Source organism: Xyrauchen texanus, chromosome 14 (genome assembly GCF_025860055.1).
Source record: "Xyrauchen texanus isolate HMW12.3.18 chromosome 14, RBS_HiC_50CHRs, whole genome shotgun sequence".
In the NCBI taxonomy this organism is placed as follows: Eukaryota; Metazoa; Chordata; class Actinopteri; order Cypriniformes; family Catostomidae; genus Xyrauchen; species Xyrauchen texanus.
Window position 1 is genome coordinate 18,543,914 of NC_068289.1, and position 26,764 is coordinate 18,570,677.

At 44.2% G+C, this 26,764-nt stretch overlaps 1 protein-coding gene across 1 annotated transcript in view; it reads left to right on the forward strand.

Moving 5' to 3' along the window:
• Positions 1–23,360, forward strand: part of stac3 (SH3 and cysteine rich domain 3) — a 40,942-nt gene extending 17,582 nt beyond the window's left edge. The window contains exons 6-13 of the mRNA XM_052142017.1: positions 171–231; positions 315–412; positions 6,202–6,268; positions 13,965–14,011; positions 20,115–20,203; positions 20,326–20,377; positions 21,063–21,200; positions 22,689–23,360. Of these exons, the coding sequence (XP_051997977.1) occupies positions 171–231; positions 315–412; positions 6,202–6,268; positions 13,965–14,011; positions 20,115–20,203; positions 20,326–20,377; positions 21,063–21,200; positions 22,689–22,787 (651 nt within the window). The 3' untranslated portion in view covers positions 22,788–23,360. The remainder of the gene's footprint in view (positions 1–170; positions 232–314; positions 413–6,201; positions 6,269–13,964; positions 14,012–20,114; positions 20,204–20,325; positions 20,378–21,062; positions 21,201–22,688) is intronic.
• The last annotated feature ends 3,404 nt before the right edge of the window (positions 23,361–26,764 follow it).

A 26,764-nucleotide genomic window follows, 5' to 3' on the forward strand; every position in this document is an offset into this window, starting at 1 on the left:
GTGAGACAATATCACATCACTTTTTATCAATTGCTTTATACTGTGTTATGCACATACTGTGTGTATAATATAATATATATATATATATATATATATATATATATATATATATATATATATATATATATAATTGTTTTCACTAATAATCTATTTATCTCTCTTTGTGTCAGCCACCTGGTTTCAGACGAGCATACAGTTCTCCTCTGTATGATCAAGAGATTAATAACCCTGGTGGGTGTGATGAGTACATTTCTTATAAAGACTCATTTCACAATACAATGTATCTTAACTGAATTTGAATGACACACATTTAGGTCAGCAGAACCGCACTGATCCAGTGTTTGACACGCTCAGAGTGGGTGTGATCATGGCCAATAAAGAGAGGAAGAAAGGGTCAGAGGACAAAAAGAATGTAAGTCTCCTCATTCTGACACACTTTAAGGTGCTATTTCTCATACATATTATCTAATATTTTATGTACTTTCTCATTTTCCTAGCTTAACATGCTAGTTAAACTATTAATCAGTCTTGTAAAGATAGTGACAGTCACTGACCTTTGGTAAGCAATGCCCACTTAGACAGGAAAAGACTGTCTGAATGGCTTGTAAAGTGATCAATCACAGTTCATTTAGTCATACCTGCCATTTAGGGATAGCTTAATGTAAGATAACCACGGAATAATGGCTTTTTTACAGACCTAACTGATAAAACACAGGAGAAAATTCAGTTCTGCTTATGGAAATAGTTAACATTCAAAGTGCCTAAAAAAACTGAATATCTTTCAAAGGTTTGATGTACTTACCTCCCTACTTTGACAAATTCAGTGATTACTTCATCCTCTAAAGAGCTTGGAGTATTTACTGTCCACTTTGTAAACACAACTTTGTTCCCTTTACAAAAAGCTTCACTACGATGCTGCGCTGCTAAGCGCTACGGGGAACAACTCTAGCTGTGAACCGAGCTGAATAATGTGTTTAACACGTCAATGAACATTGACCGGAATTTATAGCCTCGGCTGATGTAATCATTAGATGCACCTGCGGCCAGGCTATAAATGTATACGTCACCAGGTGTTGTCAGAAACTCTTTTTTCAGAGGGATTCTGTTTCTGTGTGTTTCACAAACCCTGTCAAAACTTTCTTTCCTCTGTTAGGAGTTAGAATAAGTTATACAGTGAACGTTGTTCTCTTTTCTCTTCTGTTTAGAAAATATATATATATATATATATATATATATATATATATATATATATATATATATATATATATTCTTCCCGTGTTCACATACCTTCGACATCATTATATTCGACTATCGTGGGTGCTGAGGCACGGGGTATGCAATGATGCCGCCCGGTCGAAGAGACGCTTGTGGGCTATCTCTCGCCGGGCTCGGCATCGTCACTTAAGAAGCCCTCTCTCCCTCAAAGCCTTGTAGGACAACCTCCACTTTAGTGGGAAGGGTTTATCAAGCAGCAGGTCAGGCTGGTGCTGCTCTGCACACTATGCTGTTTTACAGGCGTACCAGGCTGACCTCCTCGACGACCTGAGTGTGGGTTCTGCGCTTGACGAGCAAGCCTCAGACCCGCCTCGGTCCTGACTGAAGGGAGGCTCAAAAGCAAAGCGTGGCGAGTCGTGCTCCTCCTCCCAGGGATTGGGGACAGTCTCGCCGCCCTCGCCAGCCCCCGAAGCAAGACCTCAGTACTATAAATTCTAGTAAGAGAAAACCCTGACGGTCTTGCACCTAGATTAGGGGGTAGCTCCCCTCGGGACGGGGCGCGTGCTTCACTTCACCCCTCCCGGTACCCCATCGAAGCCCCTCCATTCCTGCCACCTCTTGGTGTTTCGGGTTGCAGAGGCTTCCATCAAAATTGGGTGTTTTCGCTGTTCCTGCATTTTATTCAGGATGCGAAACACTCGACAACCCCTCAACAGGAAGTGTTAAAATATAATACCCATCTCAGAGATCCTGGCAGCATGGAAACTTCTGCCGGATATATTCTTTTCTGAGAGAGAAAGTCTTATAAGGGCGTCAGGATTTAATTCACTCGCCGCTTTTCCGTGTTTCAACGGCGTGTTCTCACTACCATGAACCGGATTTCTTTTTATGTAAAAACAAAAAAAAAACTCAATCTCCTGGTTAAAGGGGCCATGGTATGTGTTCCCCTTCCAGAGAGAGAGTTAGGTTATTACACTAAATACTTTCCGTTTCCCATGGAGGGTGAGGGGTGGCGTCTGGCTTAGATCTTAAAGTTTGAACTACCCGTTCAAGTCCAAGATGATGCCTGTCAAGACGGTCTTGTCTCAAGCCCTACAACTCGTTTGGCTGGTCACCATCGATCTTATGATGCACTTCTATACTTCATTTAGAAGTTCTGCCACAACATGGAAAGTTCCTGAGGTTCACTTCCAGGGTCAGGTTCTTTCACTCAGCCTAGCCCTTTTTACCCGCACATTCACAATGCATGATGTAGCGCTGGCTCCTTGCGCCTCCGGGGCATCTGCATTCTGAATTATATAGACGACTGGCTGATCCTAGCGCAGTTCCAGGAACTGGCAGTTCAGCACAGGGACATCGTCTTAGCTCATCTGTTTCTCTGGGGTTGAGGCTCAACGGCAAGAAAAGCGTCCTCTCTCCCACTCAGAACACTGTCTATCGGGGCATCGTATGGAGTTCAATCACAATGCGGGCACAACTGTCTCCCGCTAGGATTGAGTCCATTCAGATCACCCTGAGCAAAGTCAGGCTAGGTCAAGGTTTCACTGTTATCAGTATCAACGATTTCCAGGTCTCAGGGCGACCGCGTCCACGGTGATCCCTCTGGACCTTCTGCTCATGAGACCATTTTTGTTGTGGCCAAAAGCCAGGGGATTTCTTCCAAGGGCCAAAACCCCTAGGCTAAAAAGGGTTACGCACCTCAGGCTTCGTTCCCTTTCTATGTGGTTCAGACCCCGGTTTTCTGCCTTGGGTCCCACTCTAGGTGCGTCTTGTTGTCGCAGACTGCTAACGACAGACGCCTCCCTGACGGGCGGGGTATCGGCCTTAAGTGGTCGTCCAGCTTAAGGGGATAGGAGGGTCGTCAGCTCGGTTGTCACAGTCACTGTCTCGGGTTGATGGCTGTATTTCTGGCCCTGAAATACCTCCTCCTGAGGCTGCCATGTCTTGGTGCGGGTTGACAATACAGCGGTAGCCTCTTACATAAATCATTAAGGAGACCCACGTTTTGTCAGCTGTATTTCTGACACGTCGGATTCTCCTTAGGGCCCAGGGTAAGCTCCTGTCACTCAGGTCAGTTATATCCCTGGATGCCCGTATACGGGAGCAGATTTACGGTCCAGACAGAAAATAACAACGGGGGAGTTAAGAACTCCACCCTAAGGTAGAAGTTGCCCAGAGTTCGCCAGCAAGGGTTTTTGCCTCTTACTGATAGCACTGCGCTGGCCGAACAGGGCTTGGTTCTCAGAGCTAAACTCTTTCCTCGACGGCTCGCCTTGGGCGATTCCGAACAGGAAGGATCTTCTATCTCAGGCACAGGGCAATATTTCATCCCAGCCCCGAATTGTGGAATCTTTCATGTTTGGCCCCTAAGGGTACCAACTGAGGGACACAGGGCTTTCTCCTGAGGTTATCGAGACCTTTTTAAATGCCTGGCTTTTTCCACTTGGAACAAGTTTGGGTGAGATCTTAGGGCAGAAGAGGACGTCTTCGCCTCTATGAATAGCGCAATGTCTCCTCTACTTCTCCCTGAAATCACCCAGCCCCCTTGGGTCTGGACGTTAAGACACATACATGACCCAGAATGCGTCTGTATGCATTTCTTTCCCCGGTTTCTCTGCTCCCGGGAGTCTTGGCGATGTTCACCAGCAAGGGTCAGGCCTCCTATTAATGGCGCTGCACTGGCCGAACAGGATATGTTTCTCGGAGCTAATTCCTCTCCTCGTCGGCTCGCCTTGGGCGATTCCGAACAGGGAGGACCTTCTCATCCTTGGCCCGAATTGTGAAAACCTTTCATGTCTGGCCCCTAAGGGTACCAAATGAGGTTCACAGGGTTTTCTCTTGAGATTATCGAGACCATTTCAAGTGGTAGGGCTCCCTCCACTTGGAACTGATCTGGGTAGATTTTACAGGGCAGAAGAGGACCTCTTCGCCTCTGTTGATAGCGCAATGTCTCCTCTACTTCTCCCCGAGTCGTCCAGTCCCCCTCCTCGTAGTAACGCATACATAGCACAAATGCGCCTGCATGCGTTTCCTTCTACTAAAGTTCTTATTACAGAACCAGCTTACTGCCAGTTTGCTTCAGTTCTGGATTTTCTGTAGAAAGAACTGTCAGCGGGCACTTGCCTCGCCACTGCCAGGTTCTATGTGGCCACTGCGGTTTGCCACGGCTTGGTGGGCGGGGTGCCCTCAAAGAGGCATCCTCATAATTGCCCGGGCCTACGAGGTGCGCGGTCAAGCTTCGCCAGTAGGTTTTAGGGCGCACTCTACCAGAGGGCTCTCCTCCTCTAAAACCTTGGCTAGAGGTCTCCCTCTGCAGCAAGTTTGTGATGCGGCAGGTTGTCCTCTCCGCACACATTCATTGGACTTTTTTAGTTAGGATGTTCTGCACTCCGGGCTCTTATGTCCTTGAGTCGACATCTCAGCCCATGCCTAAACAAGTTTGTGATGCGGCAGGTTGTCCTCTCCGCACACATTCATTGGACTTTTTTAGTTTGGATGTTCTGCACTCCGGGCTCTTATGCCCTTGAGTCGACATCTCAGCTCATACCTGAACAAGTTTGTGATGCGGCAGGCTGGTCCTCTCCGCTTACATTCATCAGTTTTTATGACAATTTTGTGTTGCGATAGGGTTCTCTTCCCACACATTCATCGAACTTTATGGGTTAGATGCTTTGCTACTCTGGACTCTTATGTTCTTGAGTCGACATCTCAGCCCATGCCTAAACAAGTTTGTGATGCGGCAGGCTGGTCCTCTCCGCTCACATTCATCAGTTTTTATGACAAGTTTGTGTTGTGATAGGGTTCTCTTCGCACACATTCATCGAACTTTATGGGTTAGATGCTTTGCTACTCTGGGCTCTTATGTCCTTGAGTCGACATCTCAGCCCAGGCCTAAACAAGTTTGTGATGCAGCAGGCTGGTCCTCTCCGCACACATTCATCAAAATTGAATGTTTTAGATGTTTATGCTACTCTGGGCTCTTATGCCCTTGAGTCGACATCTCAAGCTCATGTCTGAGACCTCTCGCGTTTTTGTGAGTACACTGCACAACCGTAGGGGTCCGGACAGCCCCAAGTGCGGCGACATGGGTATTGTGTTCCCCGTAGCGCTTAGCAGCGCAGCATCGTAGTGAAGCTTTTTGTAAAGGGAACGTCTCGGGTTACATGTGTAACCCTTGTTCCCTGAAAAAAGCGGAACGAGATGCTGCGCTGCTTTGCCGCACTGGGACATCCCAGGAGTGCTCTTCAAAAAGAAGTATCTGACGACACCTGGTGACGTATCCATTTATAGCCTGGCCGCAGGTGCATCTAATAATTACATCAGCCGAGGCTATAAATTCCGGTCAATGTTCATTGATGTGTTACACACATTATTCAGCTCGGTTCACAGCTAGAGTTGTTCCCCGTAGCGCTTAGCAGCGCAGCATCTTGTTCCGCTTTTTTCAGGGAACAAGGGTTACACATGTAACCCGAGACGTTTCCATGAGGTCTTATATAAAATGCCTATGTGACTCTACTGCCAAAGTTACAGCTTTACATTTATAGGAATGTTCTGGGTTCAATACAAGTTAAGCTCAATCGACAGAATTTGTAGCATAATGTTGATTCCCATAGTAAATTATTTCGAATATTTGAGCTGTAAAGTTGATTATATCATCGTTAACCAGGATTACAGTGTTTACAGTGGTATGTTGTCGTAGCAACAACACTGTCAAATTAGATACAGTGAGTAATTTAATGTTTATGTAGTGGCACTATTCTCTTTCATTGTAAGTTTTTTTTTTTATAGAAAAGGAGGGATGAGTCAAAATGAATGTTTGTGGTAATCAACATTATGCTACAAATGCTGCTGATTGAGCTTAGCTTGTATTGAACCCAAAATATTTCTTTAAAGATCCTGAGGAATTAACAGACCTGTGCATGTGTTCAGGGCATGTTATGAATTATGAGTTTTAAAGAAATTAACAAACATGTTTGTTTTGTGTAGATGTTGATGATGATGATGGAAGAGGAGGAAGCTCAACAGCCAAAAGAAGATGAGGAGATTGTTGAGGGTGAGTTACATAATTTAATAAATTATTCAATGAAAACATAACTATTATTACACATAACATTTAACCAGATAATATTTTGCAAATTTACAATTATTGAAACTCAAGAGGACTATGGCCTTCTCCAGCTAAATCTTGTTCTTCCCAAAAATTAGAGAGATTTTAACATCTTTGAGAGTCTTCTTTCCTTACCATAAAGCTTCTTCAAAACAACATGTACTTGACTTTACTATTAGCCTTGAGGTAATCTATATTCTGGTGTTAAAAATGAACTTTTAGCAAATATACACTTTTAAAATGTACTCTCTTTCTCTTCTGAGAAAACAGACCAAAAGTATTGATGACATTATTGTATCTTTTATGCTGAAATATATTTTTATCTGATAAAATACTCTCAAGAAGGAGAGTAAATCGAGCATGCTGGGCGATGAAGCTCAAAAATGGAGATGGCTGTTTACATCTGTCATATGTGCCTAGAACGGGAGGGCATGGGTTTAAAAAGTAAAAAGTGAGTTTTGAATAACTGCTATCACCTCTCACAGAGGAGAGTAATTGTCTGCAAATGGGAATAGGGCATAGGGATGTTGAATCTTGAATGGAACACTGGGCAGTTGGAAGCGAGGAAGCTGGAGTTTATTTATATTTTGAATACAGCCATTTTTCTTTGTATTTCTTGGGATGTACAGCACAAGTGTTCTTTATTATTATTATTTTGTGTGTATGTATTGTGATTTAATGGTATTTGCATGCCACTACCCCAGACATACGGGTACAAAAATTCAGATTTTATCTTCGGAGCCGAGCAGTCGATGGTTCAGCGAGCTAGATTTCCCATGGCTTCCATTTCACCTTTACAACATTACAGCAAGAATGCCCCTTGGCTCTTTGGCAGATCGACTAGAGTATATTCTAAAAGAGTATTTTCCATCTAAAAGAGTATATTCTAAAAGAGCGGCACACATCGGAACGCCTTTTTAAAGATGCCTCTTTTTAAAGATGGCCTTCCGGTTGTGTGTTATTCCTGGATTCGTTCGATATCTCTCACCTTCAGAGGGCCACGATCGCTGTCTTTCATGCCTGGGTGCCACCCACGTAGAAACATCTTGCCCACAAAGGTGATGAGCACCTGGCATGTCCGCCCGAAGCTCCCGTCCAGGGCCTGTAGGCTTAAGACATCCCTGACGGCCAGAGCCTACGGTGCCATTGGGCAAGCCGCCACCGCCCTGCATGCCATGGCTCTCCTGCAAGTTCACAAAGCCAAGGCACTGAAAGAGCTGCACGAGGGTAGTTCCGCCCCGGGATTGATGCAGGATCTGTGATCGGTGACTGCCCTCTCCCTCTGGGCGACGAAGGTCACGGTGCAGTCTCTCGGGTGGACGATGTCCACTTTGCTGGTCCTGGAGCACCACCTATGGCTTAACCTGGACGAGATGAGAGGTCAACAAGACACGCTTCCTGAACATCCCCATCTCGCAGGCACTCCCAGGAAGGCCTATTCGGTGACATCGTCAGAGAATTTGCCCAGCAGTTCTCGGCGGTGAAGCCTGGCGCGGCTCAAGATCCCGCACCTCGTATGTGCGTCTCCCTAAGGCTGCTGCACCGGCTCCGCCTTGGCCCACCCCTGCGGCCCCACCCCGCCTGCTAAGATAAAGACTTCTAAGCGCCCCTGAGACGGGCGACACAGGGACGAGAAGACCTGCTGTCCTGGAGCTGGTACAAATGCGCTTTACGCATTTATTTGGATCACCCTGCAGGAGTGTGGCGGCCTCCTAGGCTCTGACCAGTGGCGCCTCACTAACAGACATTTGCAGAGCAGTGGGCTGGGCTACACCCAACACCTTTGTGAGAGTCTACAATCTCCGGGTTGAGCCGGTTTCGTCCTGTGTCTTAGCAGGAACAAACAGGTAAGTCCGGGTCAGCCGGCCGGGTATATCGCTTGCACATAGCACCTTTCACCTCCCTTGAGCTGAAGATATGGCTTGTTGATTCCCAGTAGCATTCACAAATGTGTTCCCTGGTTGATTTCCTCCTAGCCCTGTGGCAGGCGAGTTTGCGGAGAAACACGCTGCTTGCTCAGTACATGTGCTAACTAAGTGCCGTACTTGCGTTGGCTCCCTGTAGGTAACCCCTTGCGACGTATATTTCTGCTGAAAACTTTTCCCTTTTGGTAAACTGTGTCTTCCTTGGGCAGAAGCCCCTTTGCTCATAGAGCCTCCTCCCCATTGGGTAGGACCTACCATGGGACTTCTCCACATGACATACTTCCGACTAGACTCAGCAAGACCCTGTGACATATCTCTACTCGAAATACCCCCCTTTTCTCTGGGTGGGGTGTGGTCTCCACGGTGTCTTTCCCTTGGGAGTAACCTATGCGGTGTCTTTCCATTGGGAGTCACCCGGTGGTGCTGGTCCCGATGAGTGACGGCTTGGTACAGTTCTGTGCAGATTATAGAAATGTCAATGTGGTGTCTAAATCTTATGCATACACAATGCCTCAGATTGATGAACTACTCGGCACGGGTTGCTTTTATTCGACTCTGGATTTAACAAAGGGATATTGGCAAATCAATTTAACTCCCATGTCCCTTGAAAAGATGGCATTTTCCACACCGTTCTAATTACACCAATTTGTGACGCTTCCGTTCAGTTTGTTTCAGCGGCTCAAAGACCAAATCCTCAGACCTCATGCTGCATACGCCGCTGCCTATCTGGATGAAATAATTATTTACACTAATGATTGGCAGCTGCACCTTCAGCATCTGAGGACTGTCCTGAGGTCGTTGAGACAATCTGGACTCATGGCAAACCCAAAGAAGTGCGCAATTGGGCAGGTGGAAGTATGATATCTGGGCTTCCACTTCCATGTTTTTCCATCACAACCACAAAAACAATATATTTGCCTCTCTTTAACACTACACATTCATTAAACAGCCTTTATATTTTTTCTGGAAAATCTAAACAGGAGGTACAAAAATATTCAATCTGGGTTTTGGAGGATGAATCTCAGCTGCCTCCACATCTGATAAAGTCAACCTGCACATCTTATCATGTACCTTGTTGAGCGTGTTACCACAGAGACATCGTGCTTGTGGAGGCCCATGACATCCACCGTGGCATCTATGCACGAATCACCACATGCCCCACCAAGAGCAAACCACATTATTTACATTTACATGCATTTGACAGAAGCTTTTATCCAAAGCGATTTACAGTGCTCTTATTACAGGACCAATTCTCTCGGAGCAACCGTCATGGTTACTGTCATAACCTCCGTTCCCTGAGGGAGGGAACAAGACGTTGTGTTGAATGAAGTGACACAAGGAGTCTTCCTTGGGCGTACCTCTGAACTTCAGAAAAGGCCAATGTGAAATTGTCAGACAGAATTTGCATGTCCCACCCCCGGACATATGGGTATAAAGGGAAGCGGGTGTGCGTCAGCCGTTTACAATGGTAGGACTAGAGCTGTGGCAGGAGGGACACAACGTCTCATTCCCTCCCTCAGGGAATGGAGGTTACGCAAGTAACCATGACATTCCCCTTCTGTCACTCACTCGGCGTTGTGTCGAATGAAGTGACACAAGGGGTCCCATTCAAAAATGACACGCACAAGTCCGTGTTACGTGAACTGCTGAGACAGGTGCAAGCAGGCTGCTGTGTGCCAGAGGCAACTGTATCGGCGGCACTTAACTCTCCCCAACGCCCCCAAAAGAGATGTCATATACAGACCTTAGGTTCCCAGCAGTCCTGTGGGGGGAACAGGTGCTACATGACTAGCATGGGAGCAAGCCCAGCAGCCGTGGCCTTTTCTCTCTCTTTGTCTCTCGCAAAGAGTGTGAAGTGGCTGGGGCTAACTTAGCACTGTGATATGTGTCAGGGAAGGTGGAAAATACATCACGGGGAGTTGCCTGAGGAGGGAATTAAGCCTTTGAAGCACTAAAACAGTACAGAGCACCTGTGGCTCATAGTGGGTCTGGATGCAAATTGTTCAGCTGAATTCGCAGGCCAGAAGGCTAGGGAGGAGAACATCCAGGAAGCGACGCTTAGTGGCTAACCTGGGAAAGAAGGCGCACTGGATCAACTTGGTGAAGGGCCAACAGTATGTCAGCGCATCTGTCCCGAGAGGAGCTTCTCTCAGGCAGTACCACAGTGGGCAGAGGGATTTGTTCTGGAAGGCAAAGTGATCTAACTGTGCTGTGCCAAATTGGTCCCAAATCAGCTGGACTGCCTGGGGGTGGAGCCTCCACTCTCCGCTGAGCGAAACCTGTCACGACCTGAGTTGCGGCTGACTCCAAAAGAGGAGATGGCGGGCAAGTTGTGACATGACGAGAGTGCATGCCACCTTGCCGATTTATGTACGCTGCCATCGCTGTGCTGTCTGAACGGATCAAGAAGTGCTTGCCCCGAATTAGTGGGAGAAACCTCTGCAGGACAAGAGATACAGCCAGCAACTCTAGGCAGTTGATGTGCCAACGCAGCTGGGGTCCTGTCCAGGAGCCAGCAGCAGCGTGCCCATTCCACACGGAGCCCCAACCCTGTTGAGAGGAATCTGAAAGTCTGACGGAAGGACGGGGTGATTATCACACGGTATGTGCCACGGCGTCATTCCCATCTTGGGACTCAAGTCTGTAGCACCCAAGGCTGAGGATGCCATATGCTCCAGGAGCCTCTGGAATTGTTTTAGAGAAACCGCCGTACTGGGCTCGAAGCGAGCAAGGCACCTGAGCACTGACTGCGTGCGCTCGTTCGTGAGACCCGCTGTCTTTCAGACTGCATCTAACTCCATGCCAAGAAAAGAGATGCTATGAACCGGGGCGAGCTTGCTCTTTTCCCAGTTGATCTGAAGCCCTAGTCGGCTGAGGTGCCTGAGTAACTGGTCACTGTGAGCGCATAGTAACTCTGTTAGTGAGAGGTGAGTATGGATGAGCCAGTCGTCGAGGTAGTTGAGTATGCGGATGCCCACTTCCCTTAGAGAGGCAAGGGCTGCCTCTGCGAACTTCGTGAAGACGCGAGGGGACAGGGACAGGCCAAAGGGGAGGGCCATGTACTAATACGCCTGGCCGTCGAACGCAAATCGTAGGAAGGGTCGGTGTCAAGGCAAGATGGATGTCTACCACCACGAACCAATCTAGCTGTCGAACGCAGGTAAGATCTGATTCTGCATGAGCATTTTGAACGGGAGTTTTTGCAAGGCCCGGTTGAGAACTCGCACGTCCAAGATTGGTCACAACCCGCCACCTTTTTTGGGTATGATGAAGTAAGGGCTGTAGAAACCCCTTCTTCATCTCGGCTGGATGGACAGGCTCTATCGCGTCATTGAGAAGCAGAGTCATGATCTCTGCCCGTAAAGCGCTGGCTTTTTTGCCACGTACGAAGGTGGAGCGAATACTGCCGAAACGAGGCGGGAGCTGGGCAAACTGAATCGCGTAGCCGAGTCGGATGGTCCTGGCCAACCTGTGCGACAGGTTGGGCAGCGAAAGCCACGCTTCCAAACTCCGCGCGAGAGGCACTAATGGGATGATCACTTTTAATGTAACGGGCAGTGGGGAGCAGGTAATAGCGCGTCGGGAAGAAGACGAGCATCCAGAGTCTTGGATGCTGAGAAAAGACTCATAGCACTTACCTGGTTTGGTGACGCCGTGGCATGATGTGGGATATCGCCTGGCTGAAAAACTGCTGGCTGAAGTTGTCGCCGGTGTCGCCAAAGAGACCAAGCTGGGAGACGGTGGCATTGAGAAAGTATGCCTTGTCAACGTTGCGCATCTCGACCATGTTCAGCCAGAGGTGATGCTCCTGGACCACGAGGGAGGCCATCGCCCACCCGAGTGCCTGCGCTGTGACCTTCGTGGCTCTGAGAGTGAGGTCGGTGGCAGAGCGCAGTTCTGCATTGAGGGGGGGATGGAAGTTTGTAGTCCAGCCTCGTGCTCACGGCAGCCTGGGGAAGCATAGTGGAAACCTGGTGAGCAGACCCGAACGTGGCAGCCCATACGAGTCATCAGCATCAGACGCCGCTGTGTTGCTCTCTGTTGGAGCGCCGATGTCGTCATCCAATTCCGGGGGCTCAAGAAAGAATGCCGGCTGGCTGAGCAGCACTCATCCCAAGCTTGGACGGAAGCAAGCGAGCATGCCAGGGGTCGTGTGGGTCGTGTGGTTCGTGGGGATTTACCTGGTAAAACTGAGCCCGTTGTCATCCCCAAATCGCCTTCATCACCAGCCGGGTTGTCCTCAATCCTGGGGGAAGAAGGAACGATGCGGGGGGCGGCTAAAGTGGCTTTCTCTCATGAGGAAAGAAAGCCGCGACCACAACGTTGCCATATAACGTATGTTCTCGCACTGAGAACATGAACCATTCCTAAAACGCTGCCTACTTGTGATCGCAGCCCAGGCATGCGAGGCAGCTTTTATGACCGTCAGAAGTGGAGAGATATCGATCACATCCTGGAACTACACAGAGGCGGAAAGACATCTTTAAAAAGGACGTTCAACACCTGCTGTGTATTGCTCTTTTATGAGTGAAAACTCAAACTCTTTTAGAAAAACAAACTATTTTAGGAGGGGAAAATACTCTTTTAGGCAGTGAAAGCGCTATCGAAGCGCCCAGGGGCATGGACTGCACAGTGTGCAGAGAGAGAGAACACCAGCTGGAAATGTGCCGTAAGATTCAACAGCACTGTTTCTTGCCAATAGAGGTGAGTGTAACAGTGGTGAACTCAGCTTGCTGTTGCACAACCGCTCAGACCGCTCAAGGAAGACCCCTTGTGTCACTTAATTTGACATAACGTCGAGTGAGTGACAGAAGGGGAACTGGAGTTAAGTGCCTTGCTCAAGGACACAGGTAGTGGCTGTGGAGATCGAACCAGCAACCTTCTGATTACCAGTTATGCGCTTTAGCCCACTACGCCACCACCACTCCATTATTATACATTATTGTGATCACGAGGAGGTTACCCCATGTGACTCCACCCTCCCTAGCAACTGGGCCAATTTGGTTGCTTAGGAGACCTGGCTGGAGTCACTCAGCATGCCCTGGGATTGTAACTCGTGAACTCCAGGGGTGGTAGCCAGCATCTTTACCAAAGAGCTACCCAGGCCCCTTTTAATTTTGTTTATAAATAAATTGTTGTTGTTAAATTTTTTGGAAAGATATTTTGTCAATGTTTCGTAGGCAGAACATTCCAAAAACACTTGAACCAACTATACAAACCCATTTAACAGACTACACATATATCTCTCATAGCCTTGTTGTCATTCCCATCAAAAATCTATGTCTTTGGCATATATTCTTTTGTGTGCATATATTCTTGTGAATATTCCCCCTTATAGTTGTTGATATAAGTAAGTACAAATTGTTAAACCCCTTCTACTTTTTACCGGATGAAGCAACAGCTTCGTGTCTCAATGTGCTATGGATTTGTCTCCTGTAAATAACATGTGTAAATGTAAATTCCCTTTAATCATCTTGACAGCATTTATCAGCATAGGAATCAGTAGTTTCCAGAGCTGCACCGGATGCATGGATGAGATACCCCTACCCCCTGAGGCAAAATGTGGAAGTGACTGTGCATAGTATACTCAGTTTATTTGAGAAACAACAAAAGCATTTTGCATTTCAACAAATATACCATATATTGTTTTGTTTTTTAATTATTTTTATTCTCTCCAAAAAGAGATGTTGAATGGACACTCTATCTTTTACTGTTAGGAAAACAAGATGGAGATAAGAAAGACAAGACTGCAGCAGATGACAAAGTAAGAGAACACTGGACTTGTGTTTATGATGTGTTCATTAAAATATGGAACAGAAGGTATGCACATCCAAAAATACATGAATGTGAGTGCAGGTTCTAAAACGCACACACACAAAAAAGTAAACAAAAGAACCGCACACCTAGAAAGCTCCTACAGATAGGACTGAGTTTCTATACAAAGTACCTAGTCAGAACTACAGATCCCAGTAATCATATGACATTGCGAAATAGATAGACTTTTTTCTGTGCAATGGGATGGTTTGATGTCCCATGAAGTCCCATCAATAGGATTGCGGTATAAATAAGGTTTATATCCATCTTCCTTTCTTACAATCAGAATATCTTATTGACATCAAAAGATAAAGTGAATGGCAGATATTTATTTCTTGTATTTACAAAAATATGAAATTAAATTAATAAACTCTCAGGAGAAGACGAAACTCTCAGGAGAAGACGGGGGGGTGGGGGGGGGTGGGGGGGGTGAGCATCTGAGGAAGAACCCAATGGCTCGAAGCGTTACTTAAGTTCTGTTTATGGGAGCTTTCTTGGTGTGTGGTTTATCAATCAGTATTTAACATTTTAAAACCAGTTGCATGGATTTTTTCAGCTATATACGGATTACGGATACGGATATATATGGATTTGCACAGTACATAATTTAATCTGGATTACAGGTGCTGTAAACATTCCCCTTCTGTTACTCACTTCGATGTTGTGTCGAGTAGTGACACTAGTGGTCACTCTTGGGAGCCCGATTCACCTTCAGATCTTTCAGAAAAAGCCAATGAGAAATTGGTGAGTTGAGTTTGCATGCCACTCCCCTCGACATACAGGTATAAAGGGGAGATCGGAATGCAGGTTCATTCAGACTTTTTCTTCGGAGCCGAGCGGTTGTATTAACAGCAAGCTTAATACTACTGCCATCCATTCACCTCTCTGCAAAGCATTGCTGTTGGATATACTGCACTTTCCAGCGGTTATCTCTCCACTCTGCACTCCACTGCATACTACACCCCTGGGCACTTCGACAACGCTTTAAAGAGCTTTTCCCCTAAAAGATTGTGTGTTTGCTCTATTAGAGCAGGCACAGTAATGTTGAACGTCTTTTTAAAGACGCGTCTTTTTAAAGTTGCCTTTCCGTCTCTGTGCCGTTCCTAGATGCGGTCGTTACCTCTCTTCCTCTGACGGTCACGATCACTCCCTCACGTGACTGAGCTATAAGCACATTGAGGAAGCATTCGTGGATGTTTTATGTTCTCACTGCGAGAGGGTAACCATGGCAACGTTGCGGTCATGGCTTTCCTTCTTTTGAGGGAAAACCACTTCGTTTGTCCCCCTCATGGCTCCTCCTACCTACGGGTACGAGACCGCTTTGGTTGCCGCTTCAGGCGATTCGGGGCTTCAGTGGTTATGGTTCTGCTGGGTAAATTCCCCACGGACCGCCCACTCTGTGGTACGCTCGTTTGCTTCCGTCCAGCACTGGGATGAGACAAGCTTGCCTCAATGCCAGCCTTATGTCTCTTCCGGAGCTCGTGAGCCAGATGAGATGTTGATCGCTTCATGGGAGAGCACCTTGGTGATGTCAAATGCCGAGGGCTCGACCAGGCTGCCGTCTTCGGGTGTGGCAGCCCAGTCTGAGACCGACGCGGAGCTGAACGGCATGCTCGCCTGGGCTGCAGCGAGAGTTAGGCTGGAGTGGAACAATTCCCCCGCCCCCGAGAACTCGCAGCTTGACGACTGGGTTTTGGGTTCGGCGTGCCTCTCGCGGCCACGCCCCCCAGCAGTGTTATTCTTCCCGGAAGTGCATGACGAGCTGAAATGATCATGGAGGGCACCTTTTTACTTCCCAAACCTGATCCTTTGGCTCATCTGCTCTCACTACCCTCGACGGGGGGACAGCCGAGGTTTATGCCTCGATACCCCAAGTGGACAAAGCGATTGAGGCACACCTGTGCATGCTGAGCGCTACCACCTGGCAGACACTCCTGGCACTCCCTTCCCGAGCCTGTAGGATGGCGTCGTCCCTGATGACAAAAACCCTACAGCGCTGCCAGGCAGGCCGCTTACACTTTTCATGCCATGGCCCTCTCAAAGCTCCATCAGGCCGAAGCTCTGAAAGAGTTGCACAAGGGTAGTTTTGATCCCAGTGAGTTACAAGAACTGCACTCTGCAACTGATCTCGCCCTCCGAGCGATTAAGGTCACAGCGCATGCACTAGGGCAGACGACGTCCATGCTTGTGGTCCAGGAGCGCAACCTGTGTCTGAACCTGGTCGAGATGAGAGATGAGCACAAGGCACCAGATTCCTTAATGCCCCCCATTTCCCAGGTCGGCCTCTTTGACAACACCATTGAGCACTTCGCCCAGCAGTTCTCAGTCGTGAAGGGTAGGACCTACCACCGCACCTCTTCCATGTGTGGCCCCATATGAATTATTCTCCACTTTCATACCCTCCCCCCCAAGAAGGGCAGGGTGTGGTTTCTGCAGGGTCTTTTCCCCCTGAAAGAATAGGATAAAAAAAGAACACCTTCCCCGGCGCATTTTATGAGCATTAAGGGCCCCAGCTGAATCTAATTTCTAAGTGGAGAGAAAGACTTAGAGAGAAAAGGCAGCGGCTGGCGCAGCCTGCACCCATACTGGACACGTCTCCGTCCCCCATCTTAGGGTTATGGGGAAGCACCCAACTTTTTGGGACATCTGGGGAGGCTCCGTGCATCCCGAATGCATCTGTTCTTATGCTCGTAGTAGCTTGCCTACACCTGCATCGGCAGTTCACGTGACCGTTCAGCATTTTTGGAATTTCATATAGGTACCCCTAGTGTAACTATTCCACACAACCTCGAAGTGTGTGACAGAAGGGGAATGTCTCAGTTACTGTCGTAACCTCCATTCCCTGATGGAGGGAAAGAGACATTGAGTCCCTCTTGCCACAGACTGAACTGCACTGCTGTAATGTCCGGGACCTTGTCTCAGCTCCTCAGTGCAAAACCTGAATGAACCTGCATTCCGATATCCCCTTTATACCCATATGTTGGGGGGAGTGGCACTCGGCAATTTCTCATTGGCCTTTCTTCAAAGAAGGTGAATTGGGCTCCCAAGAGCGACCCCTAGTGTCACTATTCTACAAAATGTCGTGTCCCCTCCATCAGGGAACGGAGGTTACGACAGTGACCGAGATGATTTCTTTTATGGAATGGTATGCAGCAAATTTTCCAATTCCCTGAAAGATATCACTGAAATCTGTAAACAGCAAACAAAAATGTGTCAATGCTATTTTTGATATGCATGGTTTTATAAAGGGGGGCATGGCTAATTCAATCCAAATTCAATTAAAATCGTTTACAGCACCTTTAATGTTTGAGCACAAAATTAATATCTGTAATGTTTATGCCCACTAATCAGTGAACACTGTCTGTATAATGTTTCCATTGTTTGATGTCAGTTTTTTGATACTGTTGTTTTTGTACTGTTGTTTCTGAAAAGTTTCTTGTTAATTGTTTCCCTTTACGGTCATTTAGATACTGCATCAGTAAGTTGGGAACTCCATCAGGAGTAAAAATTAGCACATGTCACCTGCACGATTAAGTATCTCTGTGACCTCAGGTGCCCCTAGTCAACCTGGTACTTCCTGCTCTGCACCCCCAAGCAGTCCCCTGTACGTGTTGGACTGATCTGCATAAGCCCTGGTCCAGTGGTACTGTTCCTCCTGTCTGGACTTAGCAAACTCAATTATGTTTTGCCATGGAAAAAAAAAATCCCTGCCATTATGGACCTGAAACACATTTGTATTCCCATTCCAAACACCTAAACAGCCCACACAAAATACATCCGTCTTGTGTGCTGAGGGTGGGGTGGTTCCCTCTTTTGTGTGCTGCAGTAGAGTATTCTCCTGCAAATATTGTGGTTGTTGGCATCTTAGAAAGTCACAGCTTCAAAATATTTAGGTAAAATGGCCTATGGTCTATTCAACAGCATAATCTGAACAGCATTTTTAGGGTGGCACTACATTAAACTTGCAAAATAGGCAATTTGCATTAGACTAGGTCTTCGACCGTTAATGAGGGGGCTTGACCCTGCAGAGCAGACCACCACGAACCTATCCACGTTTGTAGGGTCAGTCCATGCCCCTGGACAGACCCCTGGATATGCCCTGCCTGTAGCGATCAGGCATAGGCAGTTTAGTACACCGTTTAAGGCCATAGTCAAGTCATACAACATTACCATTACTGGCATGCCATAGATTTTCTATAACTGACTGTTTAAAGTCCCTCACACATTTGTAGGATATAGTCGAGTATGAGCATACACAGTCGGGCCAATGTTATTTTGTCTGAGGAGCTAACCATGTTAGATGTGTCCTGTTGCACCCTGGAGGGTGGAACGCATGATCCACACCAGAAAAAGGACATACTTAGCCCATTGTTGTGCGACGAGAACTCTTCTGATTGGCTGCCAGGATTTTCAAAGTGAGTAGTTCAAGTAATAAAGGTTGCATGCTACGGTTTGCTTTGAGCCCTCTTTGCAGAAATCTTCTATTTTATTGCAGGAAGATTCATACCTTCCTCTACAAGTGAGCAATAGAAATAGTTCCTACTGAGCAGGTGCTATTTGGTTTCTACAGCTTCTACATTCTGTTGGAAAGATGGATGACAATATGCATCCAATGTTTTACCTCAGGAGGCTAAATCGTCATTCAAAAACATTTTGCCGCATATCTGTATGGTAGTCTGGTTTGTGACCATGGACATGAAAGACACGGTACTCCATGTCCAAGTTTCCCCTTGTCACAGATGGTTCATCAGGTTTGCCTTTAAAGAGGTAGCTTATCAGTTCAGGGCTCTGCTGTTTGGCCTGTTTTTATCCCCCTGCACTTTCAACTAAGTGCATGGAACAAGCACTCGCTTCCATGAGTCCCTTCTCGTTTTGGAATTTGATTTATGCTCCATGAGAGAACGACTCTAGGAGGCGTGTGTTCAGACCATTTGACAGTGGCTTTCATTGTTCAAATCCTCTTTTTTTTTCAGTACTTATGGTTGTTGCTTCCGCTGTCACCCCATTAGGGTTGTCGCACATGAGGACTCTTCAGTGTCGGGTAAATGCCAGAGTCCCCCATTTCATGTGGAGGAGCCGCATGCATCTTCGAGTCACGTGCCACTGTCTGGCCATGCTCTCGATTTGGAAACAAACCTTGTTTTATGAGGAGGGTATAGCACTGGAGCAAGTTCCCCATCATGAGATAGACACGGTGGATGCATCATTCTTGACTGGAAAGCCCTGTATGACAGATGTTCAGACTTCGGCACCACTTTGTTGTGGCACGTAGATTTCTTGGCGCTTTTGGTGGTCAATCTGACTCTCAAAAAGTCTAATCAGCTGTTTGACTTGTTTGGCGAAAACACAACAGGGTCTGGCCGATTCCAAACAGAGGCTCTCCCATTGGGTCCTCTCCATACCTGTCAACATTTGGGTACCAAAATCAGGGAGACCTCTGAGCAGAGTGGGGGTTGCTGTCCTTTTCTGCATAACGCGGTGGCTCATTTCAGCTTAGCGAGTTCCCATGTCAGCTACTGATGCACCATCTCATAACCTTATTTAGGGAACCAGGGATATATACATAATCCAGACGTTCTTCTGCCCTGATTTAATCCACTTTATTGAGTCTTATTCCCTTATGAGTTATTGGCCATGTGTGCATAGTCCTTGGATTCGATTTGTTGTTTGGTAAAACTTTGCTATGGTTTGTAGTGCCTCTTAATTAGTGGCGTTTGCTAAGTCAAGAAACATACTGCTCATACTGATTTAAATAAACCTCTAACCCAAATAATTAAACTTCACTTTGGAACTCATCCTGCACCATTTGTGCTTCAGACATGAATGATGATCTGATTTACGACTGTTACCTTGCAAATAAATAAATAACTAAATACTATGAATATAAATCAAATATATGAATGCATCTCAATCTGAAAAATTATATTTCTTCTAATAGACTGAAATTCAGTTATGATGCTGTCACTTTAACAGAATATACTTTGATCTTATAGAAGCTATGTATTCTATACTGTGATTATGCTGTAATTGGCCTTTGTATTTGATGATTGTAGAATAAGAAGCAGCAACAGACATTCAGCCAGTCTTATTATTTGGCACTGTATCGCTTCAAAGCCATCGAGAAAGATGACTTGGACTTCCAGTGAGTTTCTTTTTTCACATATTTATAGTTCCTTACTATAGTATTAATAGTATTCCAACATATACATAGGCTTTATAGATTAGTTCATTCTGGTGGTGAGTTTAATTGTGTATGTGATTCAGTCCAGGAGATCGTATCACAGTTCTGGATGACTCTAATGAGGAATGGTGGAGGGTGAGTAACATTCAAAGGCTTATGCCCTTAAAGTAGATAGTAGGTAGTATGCTACATATACAAGTGCATATTGTCTAGTATATTACAGTATGTTTATTTAGCTACACATAAAAATTCAAAGGGTGAGTTGAAAAATAAGAGGGATTGGTTATGTTCACATTGTTTGTTTTGAAATACAAAATCAAAATTATGCTTTGAATGTTTTGTTTTTTTCTTCATTTAAAAAAAAAGGTAAAATGAGATAAAGGTTGTTATTTGTTCATTCATTTTGTTGGTATAACATTTGTTATTATAGCTTGAATATTTGATTTGCACATATGGGTGGACCTGAAGCGCGATTAATCAACATGCGCTGTCATCTCCTTTGGTCTCAATGGATTTATACAAAAGCCCACCAACTGAACACAGCAACAACTCACTATAATGATGCCGTAGCTCTGATTTACAAGGCAGGATCTACTACAAAATAACTTGTTAATAATTACACACACACACACACACACACACACACACACACATACACACACGAAGGGACAACAACACAAATTCACACGCCTTTGCACTGAAAATAAAAAGACCTCCAATATTAGGTTAATACTGATACATGTAATAAAGTGAAAAGGATACAATTTGATTTCTTGCTGACATAAATCTGTGTGTGTGTTCGTGTTTGCGTGTGATATAGGGTAAGATTGGTGAGAAGACGGGCTACTTGCCCATGACATACATCATCAGGGTGCGTGCTGGCGAACGGGTGTATAAAGTGACACGCTCCTTTGTGGGAAACAGAGAGATGGGTCAGATCACCCTGAAAAAAGATCAGGTTAGTGTGTGTATAAGTATGTTTGCACTTGAACAGTCCAGTCCATAGGTGAATTACAGACCGGGCCAATGGGGCCAGTTCCCAGAGGCCCTTGACAACCAGGGGACCTGGGCTGCAAGGTCTTGCAGCCCATCTACTTTGAAAACAAATATTTAAATATGTGGGCCCCACAGCTTATACAAAGCCCTCTTAATAGGTCCCTGTGACTATGAGGGTCCTCAGTCCTTATAGGACCCTTTTGCCTTCCTGTTTCTATTAAAAAATGTTGAGCCAATCTTTAACCCTGTAATGCCACTCTTCTGGAAGACCTAGTAATATATTTCCAAAATGGCTACCATCACATTGTGATGCACTGGTTTTATTATGTGAAATCTTTGCTGATTTTGATCAAGTAAAATTAACAATAATTTACTGATATTTCAAAATAGTTTTTATTGAATTGAAGCAACATGTGCTCACTTAAAATTTCATTATTTTATGACAAATCGTGTTGAAAATGTGTGTATCAAATATCATACAACAGGCTTTTGAGGTATATCTCTCAGTCATCATTCAATTCCATTCATGTCCACCACAATACAAAAGCTTTTAAAATACTGACATATAATTTTTAAAGATATATTTGAAGTGTGATTTATTTCACATATGCAGCTTGCTGTCATTATCTTGTGGTTTATATACATATCTCATGGTTTGTTATTATAATGTGAACTTACTATAAAAAAAGGTTTTACAATTTTCCTTTTTTTCAAACATCAATATAGTGTTTGGTGTATAACAACATGACGATTGCATTTCAGGTGCTGAATTGTAATGCCATACATTTCTATAGAGCAAGGAGAGGAAGTTGTCATGGCCAAACGTTTGGCATCTCTGAAAAACTCAGGGTGTCCTCTTAAGATACACAAATAAAATTTGGCCTCAGCGTCCTTGATCCACCCCTGGTCCTTTCTCACAAGGCCAGTTTAACTGGCTCTCCAAATAATTTTCAGTTTAGTTTGAGCAAACTCGGTCTCACAAAGTTGAGTTGGTTTACCATTGATTATCGCCATCATAACTTACACTAGACAGATAACCTGCTCCTAGGCAGATTTAGTTTTAGGTAACAAATCTCACACAGATACTGAAACAATCAGCTGTGGGGAAAGTGACAGATATCTGATGGCATCCCCCTTTTTCCTCTCACTTTAAATTAAAGTGCACTTCAAAGGGAAGTTCACTTTTTTTAATGAAACCTACTCTAAATCCCTGCATTTGTTCAACTTCCTGCCTGAAAAAGGATGAACCACATCAAGTGTTTTAATTGTTTTTGTCACTAGAATATTCAAAATTAAAACTCAACTTTAGACGTCAGACAAAAGGCTTAACACAATCTACATCTATGTAGTTTAATATTAATTTAAACTACCCATACTCCTCACACTTGAGAGAGTGAGACAGGGAGCTTGTTCAAATTCATGTGTGTGTATACTGTGTTCTGATGTGTAGATTGTGGTGAAGAAAGGAGAGGAGGTGAATGGGTATTTGAAGGTGAGCACTGGACGAAAACTGGGCTTCTTCCCTGCTGACCTGCTACAAGAGATCTGAATGAACATCACTGCCTGATGAAGAGACAATCATGAGGGAATAATAAGAAGAATGGACAGAGAAGGAGAAATTAAGATGACAACATTTGATGTCATAAGTGACCTCACATGTTAGCATGAATAAGTGTGTGAGACTCTGCAATAATATATTTATTCATTGATTGTCAATGTGTTGATATAGTTGATATACACTACTCATATATACAGAACTAGGTTAATATCTCATTATAGCACAAATTGAATACTTCGAAATCTGTATTTTTCACATTTTGTGAATTTTCCAGGCTCACGGATTCATCTATCCAAATTTTGCCAAATAAAAAAAGTATTTCCTGCTCTGTTTTTGAACTAGAGTTTTAGGTGTGTAGCCTATGCATGATAAAATTCACACAAGACATGCCAACTTACACAGGAAGAGAGTAGAGACAATGTAAAGTGGCCAACCACAGTACATACTGTACAGTATTGTTTCTTTTTAACTCTTAAGGGAAAGTCAGCCCTGTATTAGCATTTCTCAAACAATTGATTTTGATTCTTCTTCACAATATTCTGCAGTTAATTAAACCTGAACTGCTTGACTTGCAGACACTATTCAGACTTGGTTTTGTAGATAATTCCTGAAGACAACAATAGAATACTTTTAGGTAGGTTTACGTTTTAAGCTTTAGTTCCATGTAAACCTGTGTACAAGAATCAGCAAATATTACATCACCAAATTTGCTATGTAAATGGCGTACAGATTAAATATAAGAAAGGCAGTGTTGGGTAAATTACTCAAAAAGTAATCCACTACAAATGACTAATTACATATCTAAAATTGAAATGAAATATACAAGGTTTAGTGTTTCCTTCACAAAGTAAATCACATGTCTAATTACTGTCATTTTAAATTACTTTCAAAAACACTTTTCCCAGAAATGTTTTCTTTTCTGCTCAACCAGTTTCATTTCCACCTGGTGGCTTTCGGAAACAATGCAAGGTGGACACATGCATTTGGCATTTGACATTATTATAAAAAGATTTGAAGCAATTTGAGTAAATATAAGAGGACTAGTTTAAAGTCTGTTGTAAGAGCCACACTTCCTGCTGCCAGGTGGTGGTGCTATGACCATGACCCAAAATAGTCAAGTCCATGTGATTAGACTCCATGACTAAACATACATCTACATTTTTTTCTAAATCACACATTTCACACATAAGATATGAGACATTTCCTGTTTCCCATTTTTGCCATTAATGTAATGCATTGCCATGGTCCATTCAGTATGTCAAAATCTGTTTGCAATTTAGCTTCTCCAATGTCTTTGCATAATATTGTCTAAATGTGGTGATGCCTGGTTCAAAGGGTGCACTACAAGGTATTATTAGGCTTTTCTTGAACTTTTTCTGTCTTGGTAAAAGTTAAGCCAGCATTTGACAAACAAACAAAAAATAAGACCTTCAATTTGTGGTGAAAGCAGTTATTATTTTTAAACAAAAATGTTTAAAGTGTCTTTCTACATTAGTAGACATACAAATCCCAATTGTGTTGCTTTTAGTATGAGCCAATAGTATTTGAGAGCGTGATGTAAAAGTATACAATTGGTTTGACCCACTAAACGAATACGCCTCTTTACTGAACCAGTCCGTCATTTCGTTCATGAATGAACTGAATGAACTGAATGTACTGGTACACTCGTTCCTGAACAACATGAATTAATTAGTCATCGTGAATGAGGATCAGCTGAATGAAAGGAGGAGCTGAATGTCATTCGTTCAGTTCCTCAATATCGTTCAACAAGAAAAGGGGCTGGATTAATTATGAATAAAAGTGAGTGATGAACACACATTACAATGTCATATGAACATTATTGAAACTCATAAATATTTTGTAGGCTATTAATGTTGTCTTTTTTTGTATAGCTTGATAAATAGCCATGCTCAGCAGTTCACAGTATGATAGATATGCTTTGATGTCATTTGTGGGGAAACACTTATGATGCTTAAACACTATGCAGTATTGAATTCTCTTAGTGGAATTGTAGACACGCAAATTTAATTTAAGGACTTTTTCTTGTCGAGAATGACTGCTTTTGGCTCAATGCAAATAACACCACAACAGGGTTTTGGTGATGCAGTTATGATGAGCTACTCTGTGTTAATGACCTGTTCTTCTTCCTCTCTAGATATGCCAACTTGTCTCAATCAACAGAAGTTTAATCAGTACACATCAGAACATTTGGAAATATGAATCTTATTTTTAATTTCTACTCAACATGTACAGTATATAGCTTATTTTCACTTAAACTTGTTTAACAATTATAGGTATATCCAACAATAAACAAAAAAACTATAATGTAGCTTATTTCTTAATTTCAACCTGTTGATTTGCTTTTCAGATTTTTTTGATATATTTTTTTCTTGACACAGTTCACTTTGATTGCATAACAGCATTGTGCGAGTTTGAAACAGGTTCAACTTAATCCTTAGTACCTGGATGGGGGACCTCCTGGGAAAACTAAGGTTGCTTCTGGAAGAGGTATTAGGGAGTCCAGCAGGGAGTGCTCACCCTGCAGACTGTGTAGGTCCTAATGCCCTAGTACAGTGATGGGGACACAATACTGTAAAAATGGCACCATCCTTTGGATGAGACGTTAAACTGAGGTTCTGACTATCTGTGTTCATTAAAAATCCCAGGAAACTTCTCGAAAAGTGTAGGGGTGTAACCCTGGTGTCCTGGCCAAAATTCAATAGCTGGTGTGTGGTGGTATGGCTGCTGTCGCATCATCCATTCACCGCACACTGGTTGTGGTTGAGCAGAGTCCACTGTGTGTGTGTGTGTGTGTGTGTGTGTGTGTGTGTGTGTGTGTGTGTGTGTGTGTGTGTGTGTGTGTGTGTGTGTGTGTGTGTGTGTGAATAACAACAGTGGCATTATGTAAACAAACTGGTATTTAAAGGGTTAAAATCCTGAAAATGAATGAATATTTGGTAGTTATGATCTGGACTGATGTTGGGTTAGTCAGTGAAAATGGAAAATAATATCAATATATAATATTTTTATGGCAGTTTTTTGATGCGGTTATGTTTTACCTCTAAGGCACTGGGTGTTTTTTTTTTTGTTTTGTTTTTTTTATATATGACACTGCAAAAAAATAACAATGCATCAAAATCAATGTTGTTGCTAATCACTGACATATCCCAGACTGTGAAAAAACAAACAAACAAACAAAAAAATTCCCTTAGCATTTAGTATTTGGAAAATAATTAATGTTGTGCTCACTTTGTCCAGTAGATGTCAGCGGAGCTGCAACTTTAAACCGTGAAGTCTTTACAAAGTGAATTCCGTGACAGTATAATGCAATAGATGTTTCATACCGTAGATATTGCCATCTTAGAAGATCTGGCACATAATAATGTATTTGAGAGAAAAGTATCATTCAATTATTTTCTACGCTTAGTCTTGAATGCACAAACGTGGATGGCTTTCGGTTAAGATCTTATCAACTAATATATTGCAAGGTTTAACCTATAAAATGTAACAAATTAAATGACAACATTAATTGATTGGTATATCACGATAAATACGAGAAGCGACTAAAAGTGAAATTTCCAGTGTCACCGAGGAGCATCTTTATCATAAAACATCCAGGGGAAGACTCGGGACAGGGTGAAGGGGGAATGCGTGCTGATGACGTCAGTGATGCACCTGCGAAGGGCTCTGTCGCATCATCTTCGCTGGCGCTGCTTTAGAATGAACGGAGAGGGAGTTGTTCGCCGACAAATTCATCCTCCATCAGACGCAAACGCTGGATAAATGGTTTAGAAGAGAAGAACAAATCTGAAAGGAATTAAAACTGAACTGTCTTCGCTTGGAGAATCTGTTTGTTTAAGTTTAAGTGAATCATTCGTTAAGTCTGCACTGTCTCGCGCGATCCTATAAATGACCATTAAAAACACGCGCTTCTCTCCTTTAATTTACAGATGACCGTTTCAGCAACA